This window comes from Mya arenaria, chromosome 5 (assembly GCF_026914265.1).
Source record: "Mya arenaria isolate MELC-2E11 chromosome 5, ASM2691426v1".
Taxonomy (NCBI): Eukaryota; Metazoa; Mollusca; class Bivalvia; order Myida; family Myidae; genus Mya; species Mya arenaria.
The window spans coordinates 45,146,582-45,165,109 of NC_069126.1; the positions used below are offsets into that span (position 1 = coordinate 45,146,582).

At 39.4% G+C, this 18,528-nt stretch overlaps 1 protein-coding gene and 1 long non-coding RNA gene across 2 annotated transcripts; one reads left to right on the forward strand and one right to left on the reverse strand.

The window, feature by feature from the left end:
- Positions 1–497: 497 nt before the first annotated feature.
- On the reverse strand, positions 498–2,758 carry LOC128234306 (uncharacterized). Its single transcript, XR_008260926.1, has 3 exons — positions 2,618–2,758; positions 1,688–1,915; positions 498–853 (listed from the first exon to the last, which is right to left on the reverse strand). It is a non-coding gene; the product is annotated as an uncharacterized LOC128234306 (long non-coding RNA).
- An 8,247-nt stretch (positions 2,759–11,005) lies between these two features.
- Positions 11,006–16,428, forward strand: LOC128234296 (uncharacterized). Its single transcript, XM_052948459.1, has 4 exons — positions 11,006–11,148; positions 11,408–11,777; positions 14,818–14,927; positions 15,522–16,428. The coding sequence occupies exons 2-4, from the start codon at positions 11,434–11,436 to the stop codon at positions 16,331–16,333; spliced, it is 1,266 nt and encodes a 421-aa protein (XP_052804419.1). The 5' UTR covers positions 11,006–11,148; positions 11,408–11,433; the 3' UTR covers positions 16,334–16,428.
- Positions 16,429–18,528: the final 2,100 nt, after the last annotated feature.

Here is an 18,528-nt window from a genome sequence, read left to right on the forward strand (position 1 = left end):
CTGTGCGCTAGTGGATTGCCCGTACAGCCGAGAAAACTGATGTTTTAGAAACGACTCTCGTTAAACGCACAAGTAGAGTTAACGGGAGACACAACGTTCAAAACAACACAGATATCAATAAATGTTGAGGTCATTGCCTTGGAATACGATCTGCCAAATATGAGTTCACTGTGGGTTAAAACTTGTATAATTGTTCACAACATCACACTTGTCCCAGCATCGACCAATACTTGCAAAATTAAACAAGTAGTTTTTATCGGAAGCAGTACCAATTTGAAATCAATCAAGAATGAAGTAAGATTATCAGAAAAAAATGATCAAGTTCAAGGAATTGATATAGTTCGACAATATATGGCGCCGACAGACGACACATCAAATATACTTGGTATCACAGTTTGGACTGGACCCGACGCCAATATGAAACAGCTGTGGTTTGGCGCATTTGCCTCTTTTATTCTTAAATAACATTAAGATTACACCGATTGTATACCATTTACTCAAATATATTACCTTTAAGTACGGGTTGAAAGAGAAAGATTTATATATGAAAATGTGTTTGTAACTTCATTTATACAAAAACACAATTTGATTCAATTTTCTTGATATGAAATACATATTTACGAAATTTTAGTTTCATTCTTAACGTTAAAAATGTCATAAACAAGAGACAAAATAAACTACTAATAGTAATAAGTACATATGTGTTCAATTGTAATTGGCACCAATGACACGACACAAGCTGGCTTTAAAACTTCACTTTTGAGGATTCTTTCCGTGACGAGTACTCCTCACGACCTCCATAAAAGTTGCTATAAGTCTGGTCGTCAATTGGACGCTCGTATTTTGGACTCACCTGAAAACGTCAAATATTTAATTATTAGAATATTCCTACATACAATTGGGTGCATTTATTCATGTACCATATGTCTTCAACAATCAAGAAATGTGTGTAGTTATGTACTCGTTTATTTGCTGGTTTGTTTTGCAAAACAATAATTATTGAAAGTGAGAGCTTTCTTCAACTAAACACGAGTAACCCTTTACGGGGAAGTCATGACTAAAATTAACATTTGTCGAGAATTATGCCATGCGTGTGCTTTATGGAAACGTAATAAAACTAGACACAAGTAGATATATAATAAAACTCGACAGGAACACACGTAAAATGAAACTTAACAGGTAAAACGTTATAGTGAAACTAAACAGGATCATATGTATAGTAGATAGGGGATAATTGTTGTTTCAGTGTAAGATCGTAAAATATTTCACCGAGTGAGCACCAATAGTTATATTTCACGAGAGGCACATCCACGAATGTAATATTCACTTTTTGTGTTCACGAGGTAAAATACATTGCGAATTTACACTGCAATTGATCTGTTTTAGCTTTATCATATGCATAAAAAGGATACGAAATGACATGTACAATTGCATTTTTCGGAAGAGCAATTTTAATTGTATGCGAACTTTCGGAAATGACGTCGTTTATATTGTGTCCAAGCTCTGTACGCGCTGAATTTTGATTTGGATGTGAGTATGGGGTTAATTTTCAAAACAGTGAAACATATCAAAATCATATTTTCACTGTTTGAAACAGAACAATATCAATTCTATTTCACTGATAAATCTCTATAAACCGACGGAAAGCATATAATAAAGCAAGAATAAACGTAACGAACAAAGATACCTGATTAACCAATGTATGATGATCCAATCTTCCTTGATGCCTTGTGAGAGAAGACGCAGGCAGTTGTGATCATAGCGAATACAAAGAGAACAGTGGGGACCATGGTAATAACTAACACCGAAGTACCTGGCCCACAGCAGGAGACTACTCTTGTTATTTCGTGTGTACAACATCCATAGGAACAGTCCTTCAAGCCGAATGAGGTCCTACATATTGTTGCGTCAGCATCTGATATTTGAAATGAAAAGTTTTATTTTATAACTGATGTCATCGCTTCCTTTTAAAGGGGAAGAATTTTTTTCAGTGTTAATTTCACCTTTAAAAAACATTATCAACAGATACATTTTAAACTTGAATAAAAGGGTTTTCTTTTTTGCGTTTCATTTGCACTATTTTAAATAATATTTTTAAGCTAATCTGGTCTTCTTTGAAGATTTATATTTAATTCGATGCCTTCTTAAGGTAAACTTTCTGTGGCCCCTAGCGATATGCCTTCTTAGCGGGATCCTAAGAAATACCGAGTCAACAAGTAATGACATATCCGAACTACTAGATGACGTTGGATGTCGATGATAGTATGAAGATGACCATATTAGTTTCTTGTCCAGTTTTGGAGATTTTATATTAACTTTTTTGCATGGAATATGTTATTCCTTAAAAATAACAGGGACATGTCCCGTAGTTAAAAGTCCAGCAATCTGAAATGACAAGAAAGCTTTACAGACATATGTATTAAAATGAGTCATTACATTAACCTTGTTTTGATCTAAATGGAAAAAACGTCACACGAGTAATACAAAAACACTTTGAAATTTAGCTGAAGTTAGCAAAAAAGTAAGCTTATTATGGTTATTGCTCACAACGAGCTAGTATGTTATTTTCTGTTATTTTAAGTTTGGAAAACAAAGCAAACAAAAACGATGTACTTACAGAAAACATTTATGATAACTAATACAACAATTTGCAAAACTTCCATTTTTATTGTTCAACGTAGACACTCAATGCCAATGTATTTAGACGAGTTTGGAATATATGGAGGCATATATATGAAATATTGCGCATTACCGTGTTTTCAAATCGATCATTATGAAATTTGATACCTGCCAATTGATTAACACACAGAACAGTTCTATTATGGCAATACATCCAGCGTTGATATTTACCTTTTACAAATATTCATTGCTTTATTAGACCATATTTCAGTTGAATTATAATAAACGTAGATTCATGTTATACTTATTTTAGAGCACAAGGAAGTTATCTTGTCTTGGTGTATACATTGGTCCTTATTGCATGACTGTTCCACGTTCAATATTTTCCTATCCCAGGTCTTGTCTGTTTTGATGATGCATTTGGGCAAGGTTTCGTCTGCTATGCACTTAAGGACAAATAACTTTAAATATTAAACAAATAGTAGTATGAACATGCCATAATAAATATTTTATTATTTGCACTATTTTATTTCTCTCTGTTTGCCTGGCTGTTTTGTTCTTATTGGTTATTGAAAGCAAATTTAAACAAGATTTGTTCCTTATGCGAAATTTAACAATTGTCAGTTGTTTACTTTCTTGTTTAAAGCAATTTCAACAATATCGGTAACTGAAAGCAAATTTGACACACAGAGTCGCATTTTATTTTTTCATGGTAGCAAAAACCTCAAATACATGCGATATGCCAACTAATACGACAAACATGTACCATTGGATAACTTCACCACAGGAGTACAGTGACATTCCATCTTTTGGCGAGCAATATACATAAATTATGATTAACAAAGATAATACCTTCATTTTTTTTTTATTACATGTTAAGTACATACTTATAGATCTACCGTAAGGCGAATGGGATCAGGTAGTTAGTTTCGTAAACACATCGCTCGCTATTGGTCTGCACTTACCTAAGGAGAAAGGGACCCTGTTAGTCAGTCTTGTGAAGTATCGCTAGCCCTTGATAAGGACCCACCATAAGGCGAAATAAATCCTTGTTGAATATCCTTTGGAGCATCGCCTGTCCTTGGTCTGGATCTTCCACAATGGGAAAGGGGCCTGGTTTTCCGTCTTGTGGTGCATCGTTAGTCTTTCTTAGGATCTACCGTAAGGCAAAAGGGACATGGTAGTCCATCTTTTGGAGGATAAAGCTATTCTGTCAGTACGTCTTGTGGATATTCGCTCACCCTATGTCAGGATCTAGTGTTAGGAGAAGGTAAACCTCTAGTATTCCGGCTTGTTGAGGGTCACTGGCGATTGGCCTGGAAACAACGTAAGAAAGGGACCTGAAAGTCCGTCTTGTGAAGCATCACTGACCCCTGGTCTTGATCAACCGTAATTATAAAAGAGCGAAATACTCTGGTTTGTGGAGCATCGCGCGCCCTTGGTCTGATTCTACCGTCTAGAGAAAGGGACCAGTAACTCCGTGTTTGTACCATACGGATAAATTTAGTAGCCTGGTATTGTGAAGCATCGTTCGCCCAAGCTCTGGATCAACCGTAAGGGGAATATAACTGATGTGTCGTCTTGTAGAACATCGATCGCCATAGTTTTTGAGTAACCGTAAAGAAAACGGTACATGCCAGGTAGTCTTATGGAACATCGACGTGCGACCTGATTATCCGTCTTGTAGGGAATCGATCGCCATTGGTCTTGGCCTAATGCAAGGAGAAAGAAGTCCGCTTTCGGAGCATCGACAACAATTGGTCTCGATCTACTGCAAGGAAAAAGAGACCTGATAGTCCGTATTGTGGAGCAACGATCACCATTGGTCTGCATCTACCGTAAGGGGAAAGATACTTGATAGTCCCCCTTGTGGAGCAGCACTCACCATTGGTCTGAATCTATCTTAAGGAGAAAGATATCTGAAAGTCCGCCTTATTGAGCAACAGATAGATAGATTGTGTTCATTGGGTGTATAACATGGACAATTTAAACAACATGTACAGTAAATATAAAAATATTACATACATGCAAATATATAATATGACTATTGAACTGCATACCAGCACCAAGAATAAATCAAAAAAGGGTCCAGAGAACCCTTATTACCATTGAGGTCCTTTAACCATCACCATTGGTCTGAATCTACCGCAAGGAGAAAGATAGGTGAAAGTCCGCCTTGTGGAGCAACCGTCACAATTGGTCTGAAACTACCGTAAGGAGAAAGATAAGTGAAAGTCCCTTTTTTGAAGCATTGATTACCATTGGTCTGGCTTTACGATAAGGATAAGATTTCTTATAGTATATGTTTGTGAGCATCGATCGCCATTGCTCTGGCTGACAGCAAGAAGAAAAGGACTGGAATGTCCGTCTTGGGGAACATCGATCACCATTATTCTGGATGTACCATACGAAGGAAGGGGCATGGTTGCTAGAAAAGGACGTGCTTCGGTTTTTGAATTCGACGCCATACCAACCTACTGCAAGGTCCGATATGAAAAAGGTACTTACAATACCGAAAAACACTTAAACGGGCCCTCCAACTGGAGTCATTTAGCTGGTCACATGGGCTGACAGCACATTCTTACAGATAATATCAAACTAAGTGGTTATGACACGCTTCCAAGCCTAACCCTAGGCTGGAATTAACCCGCCGAAATTAATCATCAACAGCTCCTTGTCTTTTAAGAAACCGTATGCTTCTTAAAGAAAGACCGGTGTGACCATCTTCAAGAGAAATACCATGGACGTGTTCCTGAGCGATGAACATTCCTGTAACTGGCGTTTATTCGTGGCATTCTGTATCCTAGGAGGTATCAGCACTGTATTGCTTCCATTTCCACTTGAACTTTATTTAATATCATAACAATAAATCTACTAAAACTTATTCATTGCAAACAGTGATTTCCATGGTTATGGAATATGACGGAGAATCATTGTAGCCGCAACATTGTGTTATGTTTTGAAAATGCTCCCACGCGAGTTCCGTTTTAATGCAAATTAGTCGACAATTGAGAAAAACAATTTGTAAGGTCTGATTTTGATTTTGTTCAGAGGTTTATACGAGTAAAATAAATCAAAGTGATATGTACAAATTGAAAGACGTAAAACTTTTTGTCATTTTGTTGCGTAAATACCTCCCAATTACTTTAGATTTGAACGCTTTCATATCAATTCTGTTGGAAAAATATATTTATACAAAAAAAAATCAATGCTTTTGCATGGGGAGAGATCAGTTTTCGATCTAACTTTTCGAGGTTTGCTTTATTGTTGTTATGTCTTAAGGACAGCCGTCGATATTTCATATTCCATTTTATACTTTCTGTTCCCATTGGATTTGTACATCATAAAAAAGAACATTATCTGCAAAAAGTTGGAAATAAAATCCCGATGTGTGTCACTATTCACATCATTTAAGGGGTCGCAGGTTCGATTCCCCGCCGCATCACTAGAAAAAATACTTATCGTCTTCTGGGAGGGACGTTAAATGGGTGTCACGTGTAACAGTGCTATACACTGGTGTATCTTAAAGATCCAGGGTATTTCTTACTAAGGCTACATTCTGTCTGTGCACTATTCTAAAAAAAAACTTAAATGAATAACAATCTAATCGGAACACTCGCCGAATGGGCAAGGCCCGAAGGCGACTGTAATAAGCTGACACGCCACCACCATTCACATCGTGTGTTATCATAGCATCCGCATTCTTTGCACCACCGAATACATATGACCGTGGCTAAACGCAGAAATGCTACTCAACACCGGCACTTGTGCATGAAGGTTTGTTTTTTAATGATGCGGCCTTACTTTAGCCACCCAAACTGCGTTCACATCCCGATAATGACATCAATCCCGCAATTCATTTCTTAAAAAACGCTCATGACCTCGGTCATTACAACCATTACAGCTCAAGGTGACCTCGGTCAGGGAAGCTAAATTACGCGCTCAGTTTGACCTCGGTCATAACAACTATTGCATGCTGCGTGTGACCTCGGCCATGGAAACAACTACACACTAAGTGTGATCTCGGTCAGGGTATTTTAAACACGCTCAGCGTGATCTTGGTCATGGAAACAATAACACTATCAGCATGACCACGGTCATGGAAACTATAACACGCTCAGCGTGACCACGGTCATGGAAACAATAACACGCTAGGCGTGATCTCGGTCAGGGAAATGATTACACGTTCAGTGTGACCACGGTCAAGGAAACAAGTATACGCTCAGTGTGACCTCTGTCACGGAAACTATTACAGGCTCAGTGTGATTTGGGTCAGGGAAACACTACTATACTAAGTGTTGCCTCGCTCAGGGAACCATTACTCGCTCATTGTAACCTCGGTTAGGTGAACCATAACACGCTAGGTATAACCTCGGTCAGGGAAACTATTTAATGCTCAGTGTGATTTCGGTCAGGGAAACAATTAAACGATCAGTGTGATTTCGGTCAGGGAATCCATTAAACTCTCAGTGTGATCTGGGTCAGGGAAACCATTAAATACTCGGTGTGATTTCGGTCAGGGAATCCATTAAACTCTCAGTGTGATCTCGGTCAGGGAAACCATTAAACGCTCAGCGTGATCTCGGTCAGGGAAACCATTACACGTTCGATTTCGCCTCGGTCAGGGAAACCATTACACGCTCAATGTGGCCTCGGTCAGAGAAACCATTAAACGTTCAGTGTGACCTCCATTAGGGAATCCATTAAACTCTCAGTGGTGTGATTATGGTCAGGGAAACGCTTAGAGTGATCTCGGTCAGGGAAACCATTACACGCTTAGTGTGATCTCGGTCAGGAAAACCATTACACGCTCAGTGTGACCTCGGTCAGGGAAACCATAACACGCTTAGTGTGATCTCGGTCAGGGAAACCATTACACGCGTAGTGTGATCTCGTTCAGGGAAACCATTACACGCGTAGTGTGATCTCGGTCAGTGAAACCATTACACGCTAAGAGTGACCTCGGTCAGGGAAACCATAACACGCTTAGTGTGATTTCGGTCAGGGAAACCAATACACGCTTAGAGTGATCTCGGTCAGGGAAACAATTACACGCTTAGTGTAATTTCAGCCAGAAAAAAACAATAAACGCTAAGAGTGACCTCGGTCAGGGAAACCATTACACACTCAGTGTGACTGCAGTCAGGGAAACAATTACACGCTCAGTGTGACTGTGGTAAGGGAAACAATTACAAGCTCAGAGTGACCTCGGTCAGGGAAACCATTACTTGCTCAATGTGGCCTCGGTTAGGAAACCCATAAAACTCTCTGTGTGGCCTCGGTCAGGAAAACCATTACATGCTCAATGTGGCCTCGGTTAGGAAAACCATTACAAGCCAAGTGTGGCCTCGGTCAGGTTACCTTTTTTCATTACGTCCACAAGTTTTTCTTAATCGTTATTTCACACTTCAGCCTCCACTTCCGATGTGCAATACTGGTAAACCTATCAGTAAAACAACTTATTAAAATACGAAATTTAGTTCTTACTCAGTAGTGTTCACTTACCGTGCCAGCTCCACCATTCATTGACGATACCGTGCCAGCTCCACCATTCATTGACGATACCGTGCCAGCTCCACCATTCATTGACGATACCGTGCCAGCTTCACCATTCATTGACGATACCGTGCCAGCTCCACCATTCATTGACGATACCGTGCCAGCTCCACCATTCATTGACGATACCGTGCCAGCTCCACCATTCATTGACGATACCGTGCCAGCTCCACCATTCATTGACGATACCGTGCCAGCTCCACCATTCATTGACTATACCGTGCCAGCTTCACCATTCATTGACGATACCGTGCCAGCTCCACCATTCATTGACGATACCGTGCCAGCTCCACCATTCATTGACGATACCGTGCCAGCTCCACCATTCATTGACGATACCGTGCCAGCTCCACCATTCACTGACGATACCGTACCAGCTCCACCATTCATTGACGATATATTGATAGTTGAAATGTTTGTTGTCTTGCTGTGCTGTGTTTTGCGTTTGCGTTTGTCATTGACGCATGTGCAAGTGAGAATGGTCCTTTGGAGATTTTTCCTGAGCATTACATTTATTTATTGAAATAAGTAGTAATAATCATGATACAGTTGTTCTGTTGATGCTTGATCGTTCTTCCTTGAAGATGGAAAATATTGGTCTGGTTTTTATCTATGAGGGTAAGAACTGATGTACTCGTGATTAAAAATTAAAAAAAACTAGTTTCGTCGCATAGTGGCTTTTGAGCTGCAACAACAATGAAGTCTGTTCGTACAAAATTACACCTAAATACTCCTTATGTACGTCACAATAATTTGGCATGATTTAATGTACCAGTCAATTGTAACCACGCCCACCCCTCCCCTCTAAGTCCGGGAAATAGCGGGGACTTTTCGGTTTAGCCACCCCCGCGTAAATCCCCATCCTGCGGGGACAAACTGCTGGTAAAATCCCGGGATATCTAGGTAAGGCCGATTCCCCACCATTTTCGGAGCGAAAACAAAACCACCACATTCACTCGGCACTGTTGGGCCACCCGAAAGGTTAAAACACGGCCTATTTCCTCCGTTATCCCAGGTAAACCCCCGGACCTAGGGGGAGGGGGGGGGGGGCTTGATTTCGTTTAAGCGTGGAATTCAGAATGTTTGGTTGCCATTAGATAATACAGCTTACTCTTTAGATGGAGGATCTTTAATTTGTTTAATTCTGCTTTATGGAGAACAAATTTGTGGCAAAAATGTCTTCACTTCCCGTTGCTGTTGCTTTGCATTAAGATAAACAGAAAATACGGATATATACAGTATCAAATATAGAAAAATAACAATAATTCTCGATGCTTGATGTTTCGCGTATTGGCATACTAGATAACAACGTAGGGAAAAGGGGGTTTAAATGTTTATACTTTGTTTTGATAGAATTTTGTGCTAAATTGAGACGTTCTTCCTATCCCGACGTTGGAGTGTCTGTTATCAGCTTTGGATCATTAATTGATTTTGGTTTCGAAATATTTGTTCAATCCCTACACGCATTAGCTTAGAATGGTTAAACAGAATTATTTACATACTATGTTAGTGGTACTTATTTCTAACCCATTTGTTTGGACTCTACGTTCATATGGACTTGACTCTTAAAGTGACATTCTAGCTTATTCAAAATCAATTCTTACACATGTATTACAAACATAAATTTTGAGTGATTAACCTTAAACTAATTAATAAATAATCGGGACATTTATTTAAAATAGTAATCACTGATAACAAGATTGTAACCGTGTATTCAACAGATGAAAACGCAATTTTTTTTTAAATGATTGGTGATGGCTAAACGCTTTACTGTGCTCTACTATCGTCTCATAAGATAAAATATCGTGTTTTCTGCACATTTCTATCCTTCATAAAAAAAATTGTTTTCGACAATTATGCAACCCTTTGGTATATTAAAACAATTGTATTAATTGCGGTAAATATTTTTGGGGAGTAAGATTGGATCATTAAAAATATGATATTGTTAGTTATTTCACACCATTCGTGTTTTTCATAATGTCTTAACATATATGATTTAAACTCTTCAAAAATGGTTTTGTAAAGCACCGTTTGTATCCTACAAACAAAGAAGTACATTTTTAAATGTCTAGTCACCCCATATTGGTATCATTCAAAGGGGTTAGTTTGGTTTGCAAAAAAAATGCAAATGTTAATACAATGCCGAAAATAGTAAAACAATCAAGTTCGATTGGCCCTCAAAAGTAAAACGCTCGATTTCTTTTGCAGCAAAGAACAAAATACAATCGGGCATAACTGTACGTATGGTGTACTCTTGGCCATTCATTTAACACATAATGATACCAGAAGTGTATGACGTCACCTAACGTTTATATCTAACATTGAGGTTAATGAGGCTATCAGTGAACAAGCTTTAAACATGCTCTCTTACTCCCATAAAAGATTTACCACAATAAATACAACTGTTTTTTACACCGTGATCAAAAATGATAAATATATGTCGAAAACAATAGATATTAAGAAGGACACCCAGTTTAATGGGAAAAAGGTGCAGTAAACACGGTAGTTCTACTTTATGAGACCAAAGTACCTCACAGTAATTTTTACCACTCGCCAATCAGTTGATGTTTTTTTCAGCTATAAAATACACGGTTACAATCTTGTTTTCAGTAATTAATATTTTCCATCGATGCATTATTAAGTAAGTAGTTAAAGGTTTATCACTTAAAATTTACTTTTTGTTATACATTTGTGTGTATTACTTTTGAATAAGAGTGTCACTTTAATGTGGGTCTGATTCCTTAACAGCCCTTCAAGTTAACTACACCGCTCTACAAGTCCTGGTTTAAAATTGTACAACTTAGTCATCGGGTTTTCCCGTGGTATGTTTACCTCTAGCACAAAGGGAGGAGTATGCCGATATGAAATTGTACACGTATTGCACAACCGGCAATATATTTCTGTGCAGTGAAACGAGTCGAAAACCCGGATAAGTTTTTAAACTTTACTGTTCTGGTTTCGAACTTAGATCAGGTAAGATTTTAAACAAGTATGTTGTTAGTTTCGAAAAGAAAAACATAAAAATTACATAAATGTAAACTTTATTACTTTGGTAATTTAAATTACAAACAAGCTTGAGTTTAATACACTTAATACAAATAATATAGACTCAACAAATGTAAACATTGACATTGATCTGTGTACTATCAACACAGCTATATGTGCTGCAGCGAATGATAACATTGAGACGAACGCTCATTCAGTTTACCTCCTTTACATGGCTTTTATCCAGGTATCATTTGTGGATTGGAATCTTGTATGATGGGAAAACGCTGCGATACGTACGATGCCACATTGGATAAAGTCGGTTACAATTACTGTGCGTACGGTTGCTGTGAAACCGAGTGTTGCCAACGACCAATGAACACGATCAAACCAACTCCGAGATTACCCACGTGGAACTGGAATCAATTGATCACGAACAAACCAATGACGAGACCGAAAACTCCGAAAATACCCACGTGGAACTGGAATCAATTGACCACGTACAAACCAATGACGATACCCAAAACTCCGAGATTACCCTCGTACTGGGATCATTACACAATTCCGGACCTACATTTCACCGTGAAGCCTCCACATTACGTCGCCCCATACCATTCGTATGTATGCTTGTGTCCATAGTTTTGTATGGCCCAACGTGATTTGTTTTTGTGTTTATTGTTTAACCCTATAAATGATTATAATGCAACTGCAACGGCTATCACAGGAGCTTACTTGGAACTCCTCACATAGACATTTAAAGCAAGATTGGTAACAGAAAAACAACAACAGAAGGACAATATGGAGCATGGAGATTACATTGGAAAAAGTAATAACACTTGTTTATAAATGATGATGTATGGTCAGGCTCCCTTAACACGTTGACCTTGTTACTAGTACTTAAGTTACTAAAATTCATCTGAAAAAAAGAAAACAAATTAACTCAATTGCTGAAACTTGCTTGAGATAGAGAACAAGATTTGCCGAGACCAGGCTGAAACCGAGAAGATCAAAACTAAAACATGCACCATTGTCCAGTACCATTTAGGAAAACGACAACCAGCACCTAGTCTTTCATGACAACATATTCACAATGTACACATAAACGCATATTCAAACCTTTACATTAAGTGAACAGTTCAAGCAATTCATTAAATAAACAGGCTGTTATGTATATTGACATCTTCATTTCAAGTGATTCATTTAGTCGTATATTAGTATGTGTGTGTGTGTTTTATCTCCTATAACCAACTGTGAAATTGTCGAAACGTGATTTATCGGAGAACATCAGGCTGTCCACACATCATCTCATGAGTTATCAGAGACCATCAGGCTGTCCGCACATTTTCTCATGAGTTACCGGAGACCATCAGGCTGTCCGCACATTTTCTCATGAGTTACCGGAGAACATCAGGCTGTCCGCACATTATCTCATGAGTTACTGGAGACCATCAGCCTGTCCACACATCATCTCATGAGTTACCGGAGAGCATCAGGCTGTCCACACATGATCTCATGAGTTACCGGAGAGCATCAGGCTGTCCGCCTATCATCTCATGAGTTACCGGAGAGCATCAGGCTGTCCGCACATCATCTCATGAGTTACCGGAGAGCATCAGGCTGTCCACACATGATCTCATGAGTTACCGGAGAGCATTTGGCTGTCCGCCTATCATCTCATGAGTTACCGGAGAGCATCAGGCTGTCCGCACATCATCTCATGAGTTACCGGAGAGCATCAGGCTGTCCACACATCATCTCATGAATTACCGGAGACCATCAGGCTGTCCGCCTATCATCTCATGAGTTACCGGAGACAATCAGGCTGTCCACACATCATCTCATGAGTTACCGGAGAGCATCAGGCTGTCCACATATCATCTCATGAGTTACCGGAGAGCATCAGGCTGTCCGCACATGATCTCATGAGTTACCGGAGAACATCAGGCTGTCCGCATATCATCTCATGAGTTATCGGAGAGCATCAGGCTGTCCGCACATGATCTCATGAGTTACCGGAGAACATCAGGCTGTCTGCACATTATCTCATGAGTTACCGGAGAACATCAGGCTGTCCGCACATGATCTCATGAGTTACCGGAGACCATCAGGCTGTCCACACATTATCTCATGAGTTACCGGAGACCATCAGGCTGTCCGCACATTATCTCATGAGTTACCGGAGAACATCAGGCTGTCCGCACATTATCTCATGAGAAACCGGAGAACATCAGGCTGTCCACACATTATCTCATGAGTTACCGGAGACCATCAGGCTGTCCGCACATCATCTCATGAGTTACCGGAGACCATCAGGCTGTCCACACATTATCTCATGAGTTACCGGAGACCATCACATTATCTCATGAGAAACCGGAGACCATCAGGCTGTCCACACATTATCTCATGAGTTACCGGAGACCATCAGGCTGTCCGCACATTATCTCATGAGTTATCTGAGAACATCAGGCTGTCCGCACATTATCTCATGAGTTACCGGAGAACATCAGGGTGTCCGCACATCATCTCATGATATACCGGAGAACATCAGGGTGTCCGCACATCATATTATGAGTAACCGGAGAGCATCATGCTGTCCGCACATCATCTCATGAATTACCGGACAACATCTGGCTGTCCGCACTTCATCGTATGAATTACCGGAGAACATCTGGCTGTCCGCACATCATCTCATGAATTACCGGAGAACATCTGGCTGTCCGCACTTCATCGTATGAATTACCGGAGAACATCTGGCTGTCCGCACATCGTCTTATGAATAACCGGAGAACATCTGGCTGTCCCCACATCATCTCATGAATTACCGGAGAACATCTGGCTGTCCGCACATCATCTTATGAATTACCGGAGAACATCAGGCTGTCCGCACATCATCTCATGAGTTACTGGAGAACATCAGGCTGTCCGCACATCATCTCATGAGTTACCGGAGAACATCAGGCTGTCCGCACATCATCTCATGAGTTACTGGAGAACATCTGGCTGTCCGCACATCATCTTATGAATTACCGGAGAACATCAGGCTGTCCGCACATCATCTCATGAGTTACTGGAGAGCATCAGGCTGTCCGCACATCATCTTATAAATTACCAAAAAAACATAAGGCTGTCTATACATCATATCATGAATTACCGGTCGGGAGAACATCAGATATGTCGTCGCATCATATCATCAATAACCGGAGAACATCAGGCTGTCCGCACATGATCTTATGAATTACAGGAGAATATCAGGCTGTCCGCACATCATCTCATGAGCTACGGGAGAACATCAGTTTGTCTGTGTATCAAATCATGAATTACAAGAGAGAAACAGGCTGTCTCTACATCCTATCTAATCAAGATTCGGTCAATCTGTGCATCATAATTATCATGAATCACCGACGCCTGACTGTGCATCATATCATGAACTATCCCAATGAAAACTCTCAATTTTACCAAATAAGCAATAGTTAATAGTGATCATCATACAGATATTTTCTTTAAAACTCAGGAACGTAAATTTAACAGACATTATACCAAAACAAAGTTCGTAGTTAATTTTGTGTATAAGGGACTAGATGCGAAATATTAGCGCCAGGTAATATTTTAACTTTTTTAAGTCTGTAACAATTCCTCAAAACTTCCATACTGTTTCAGATCCGATCAAAACGCAGTGGCAATAGGACCAATATTCGGTGGGATCGGTGGATTTATATTTTTGATTAGTTTGGTTTCTTGCTGCCTCCGTCTCAATCGCCGTAAATACCGTGAGTTCTTTCCCTTGCACTTTCTAGCTACCGTACTATATTATATACCGCCTTCCAGTTTGGTTATGTTAGGCGACTAATAATTTTCCATCCCAGCTCGCGCCCTATTTTTCCGCTGCTCCTAAAATTGTATTGGTGCAAAATAAAATGTTGGACTAGGGTCTGTATATACGTATCCTTCCAGGACTGTCCGGAAACGGCGTTTATTCATAACTAAGAGGTCTATGTATAACATTAACATATACAAAAGGAGACTGGTTACGATCATGTTCGTGGTTCGTCTAAAAACATGTAAAGTGTGCAATAAGAAAGAGTATGAACACATCTTCAACGATGAAACGGTCATCTAGAAGAAATAAAAAAATGATTTGTCTCTCTCCCCCTCCTCACCCCCTCACCCCCCCCCCCCCCAACACACACAACACACCGCCATTGACGAAAACAATTGGATGAAAATCTAGCAATTGATTTATATTTGCCTTTCCTATCTTTGTCAGTCTTTTCCTGTGGCTAAATAAAAACTCTAACAAATATATGTCTAAACCGGTTTTCGTTGAAATGAATAAACTTTAAGAATCAGTACCGCTATTTCAGGTGACCCAATCAACAGATATGTGGATGTAGAATGTGCTCAAGGTCAAACCAGGCCGTATAATGGGTATAACCAGCCAGGTGCACCGATAAGTCGCCCCACAGATCTTCCAAGAAACGTAGAGTCTTCAAACCAAACGGACCGTGCCCCGATACGTCGCTCTTCTGATCCTCCAAGAAACGTCGATGACACAAACCAGACGGGCCGCGCAGCTACTCGACTGCTTTTCATTACAGACCAAAATCCCAATTTAAGGGTTGGTGACGTCATTCGTTTCCCAAATTTAAGGTCTGCGCCGGCGAATGGTAATGACAATACTGAGCGGGATGCAAGAACCCTAATACATTCGGCCGGCCGGAGCAGCTCTGATAGACAAACGAATGAAGAAGTAACAAATGGTCAAACGCCGCCCAATGGGGAAGACAACCAAGCTGCAGACGTATTACAGTCCGAACAAACTGTGTCAAACACTGACAACTTGACTGACCATAATCCACGATCCGAGCTTCAGTCTGTGCAGCAGACTGATGCCGCGGCAAGTGGCCAAGAGACCAGAAATAGAGGGCCTATTGAGTTTATCATTATAACGCCACGGTTTCGTGCACAGCCCTCTCAGACGAGCGACCAAGCTCGCCCAGCTGACTGTATAATGGACATAAAGCCTGAATCTCCGAACACCCGTAGAGCGGGACTTCCATGGCCCTATGTGGCTGGCACAAATACCCCTCAGTCGGATACTACAGAAGGTGCATGTGAAGATCCCGGGTTCACATGTCCAGGTTTAACGTCTATGTGGGACAAAGAGAAACAATAGAAGCCTATATTGCCATGTATCTGTGTTGATATGCGACAGCCGTCAACGCCATGTGAAGCTAGGTTGATATCAAGAAGTGTTAATATTTTACACTTCCTTAATCAGCGCATAAATGATACTCTCCGGGATTTTAAGTGGTGAATAGAAACTATAAAACGATACAGGTAGCTTAATGGTATATAAAATACCATAAAGAGTTGTATTCATCGTACAAATAAATTCCGCTAGATTTTCTACACAGGATATCGGATATCATAATTTGACACAAGTACGTTATCCTATACGCATATATGTAGTGTTTGCTGGGTAATGCGCAAATAAAGTATTAAGCCAGGGTTTAGCGCTAGACAGCCGTAACTCCATATACAATAAGAAGGAATTATGCCCTCAAAATGTGAAACGTAAAAAATGGACCTGATGGATCACTTGAAAAACTTTGTGATTTGTAAATGATTCTTTAAATGGTTATATATTTAATTAGTGTTTACCATGTGTATGTGGATAATGATGTTAAACGTTTTTATATGTTCTTTTGTTAAATATGTTCGTTTTATATAAATGTTTCTGAGATTGTTTAATTGCATATAAAAGTGCTTGACAAAATTATTATTTCAAATATTTTAACAATACAAAGCTCCATACGAAGATTGGATATTGAGGAATAAGCATTGTTGGTATAGCCATACTATAGAATATAGTCTTGTATTAACACTGTGGAAATTACAGGAACAAGCCCCGTAAAAAGTTAACATAACCCTGCTCAAATGCACAATGCTAAGGCCTATAAATTGTGGCTGATGTTCACCGCGAGAGGGCGACAATGTGAAAACACGCAATGGCAGAAATCGGCCAATATCTAACAAACAGAGAACAAGAGTCATACAACATACACAAAACTGACAGACCACACATACATCTACATATTTAACTGAAAACACATACATCAACATATCTAACAGAACACACAAATACATCCACATATCTAACAGACAACACATACATCAACATATCTGACAGACAACACATACATCAACATATCTGACAGACCACACATACATCAACATATCTAACAGAATACACATACATCAACATATCTAACAGATCACACATACATCCACATATCTAACAGACAACACATACATCCACATATCTAACAGACCACACATACATCAACATATCTAACAGACCACAAATACATCAACATATCTAACAGACCACGCATATATCAACATATCTAACAGACCACGCATACATCCACATATCTAACAGACAGTGAACGAGATTCGCACACCGTACACACAACACTGACAGACAACACATACATCAACATATCTAACAGATCACACATACATCAACATATATAACAGACCACACATACATCAACATATCTAACAGACCACACATACATCAACATATCTAACATATCACATATTCATCAACATATCTAACAGACCACACATTCATCAACATATCTAGCATATCACTTATTCACCAACATATCTAACAGACCACACATACATCAATATATCTACCAGACCACACATACAATAACCAATCTAACAGACAACACATACATCAACATATCTAACAGACCACGCACATACATCAACATATCTACCAGACCACACATACAATAACCAATCTAACAGACAACACATACATCAACATATCTAACAGACCACACACATACATCCACATATCTAACAGACCACACATACATCAACATATCTAACAGAAAACATATACATCAACATATCTGACAGACAACACATACATCAACATATCTGACAGACAACACATAAAGCAACATATCTGACAGACCACACATACATCAACATATCTGACAGACAACACATACATCAACTTATCTAACAGACAACACATACATCAACATATCTAACAGACAACACATACATCAAATTATCTAACAGAAAACACATACATCAACATTTCTAACAGACCACACATATATCAACATATCTAACATGTCACATATTCATCAACATATCTAACAGACCACACATACATCAATATATCTGACATACCACACATATATTAACCAATCTAACAGACCACATATACATCAACATATCTAACAGATCACACATACATCAACATATCTAACAGACAACACATACATCAACATATCTGACAGATCACACATACATCAACGTATCTAACAGACCACACATATA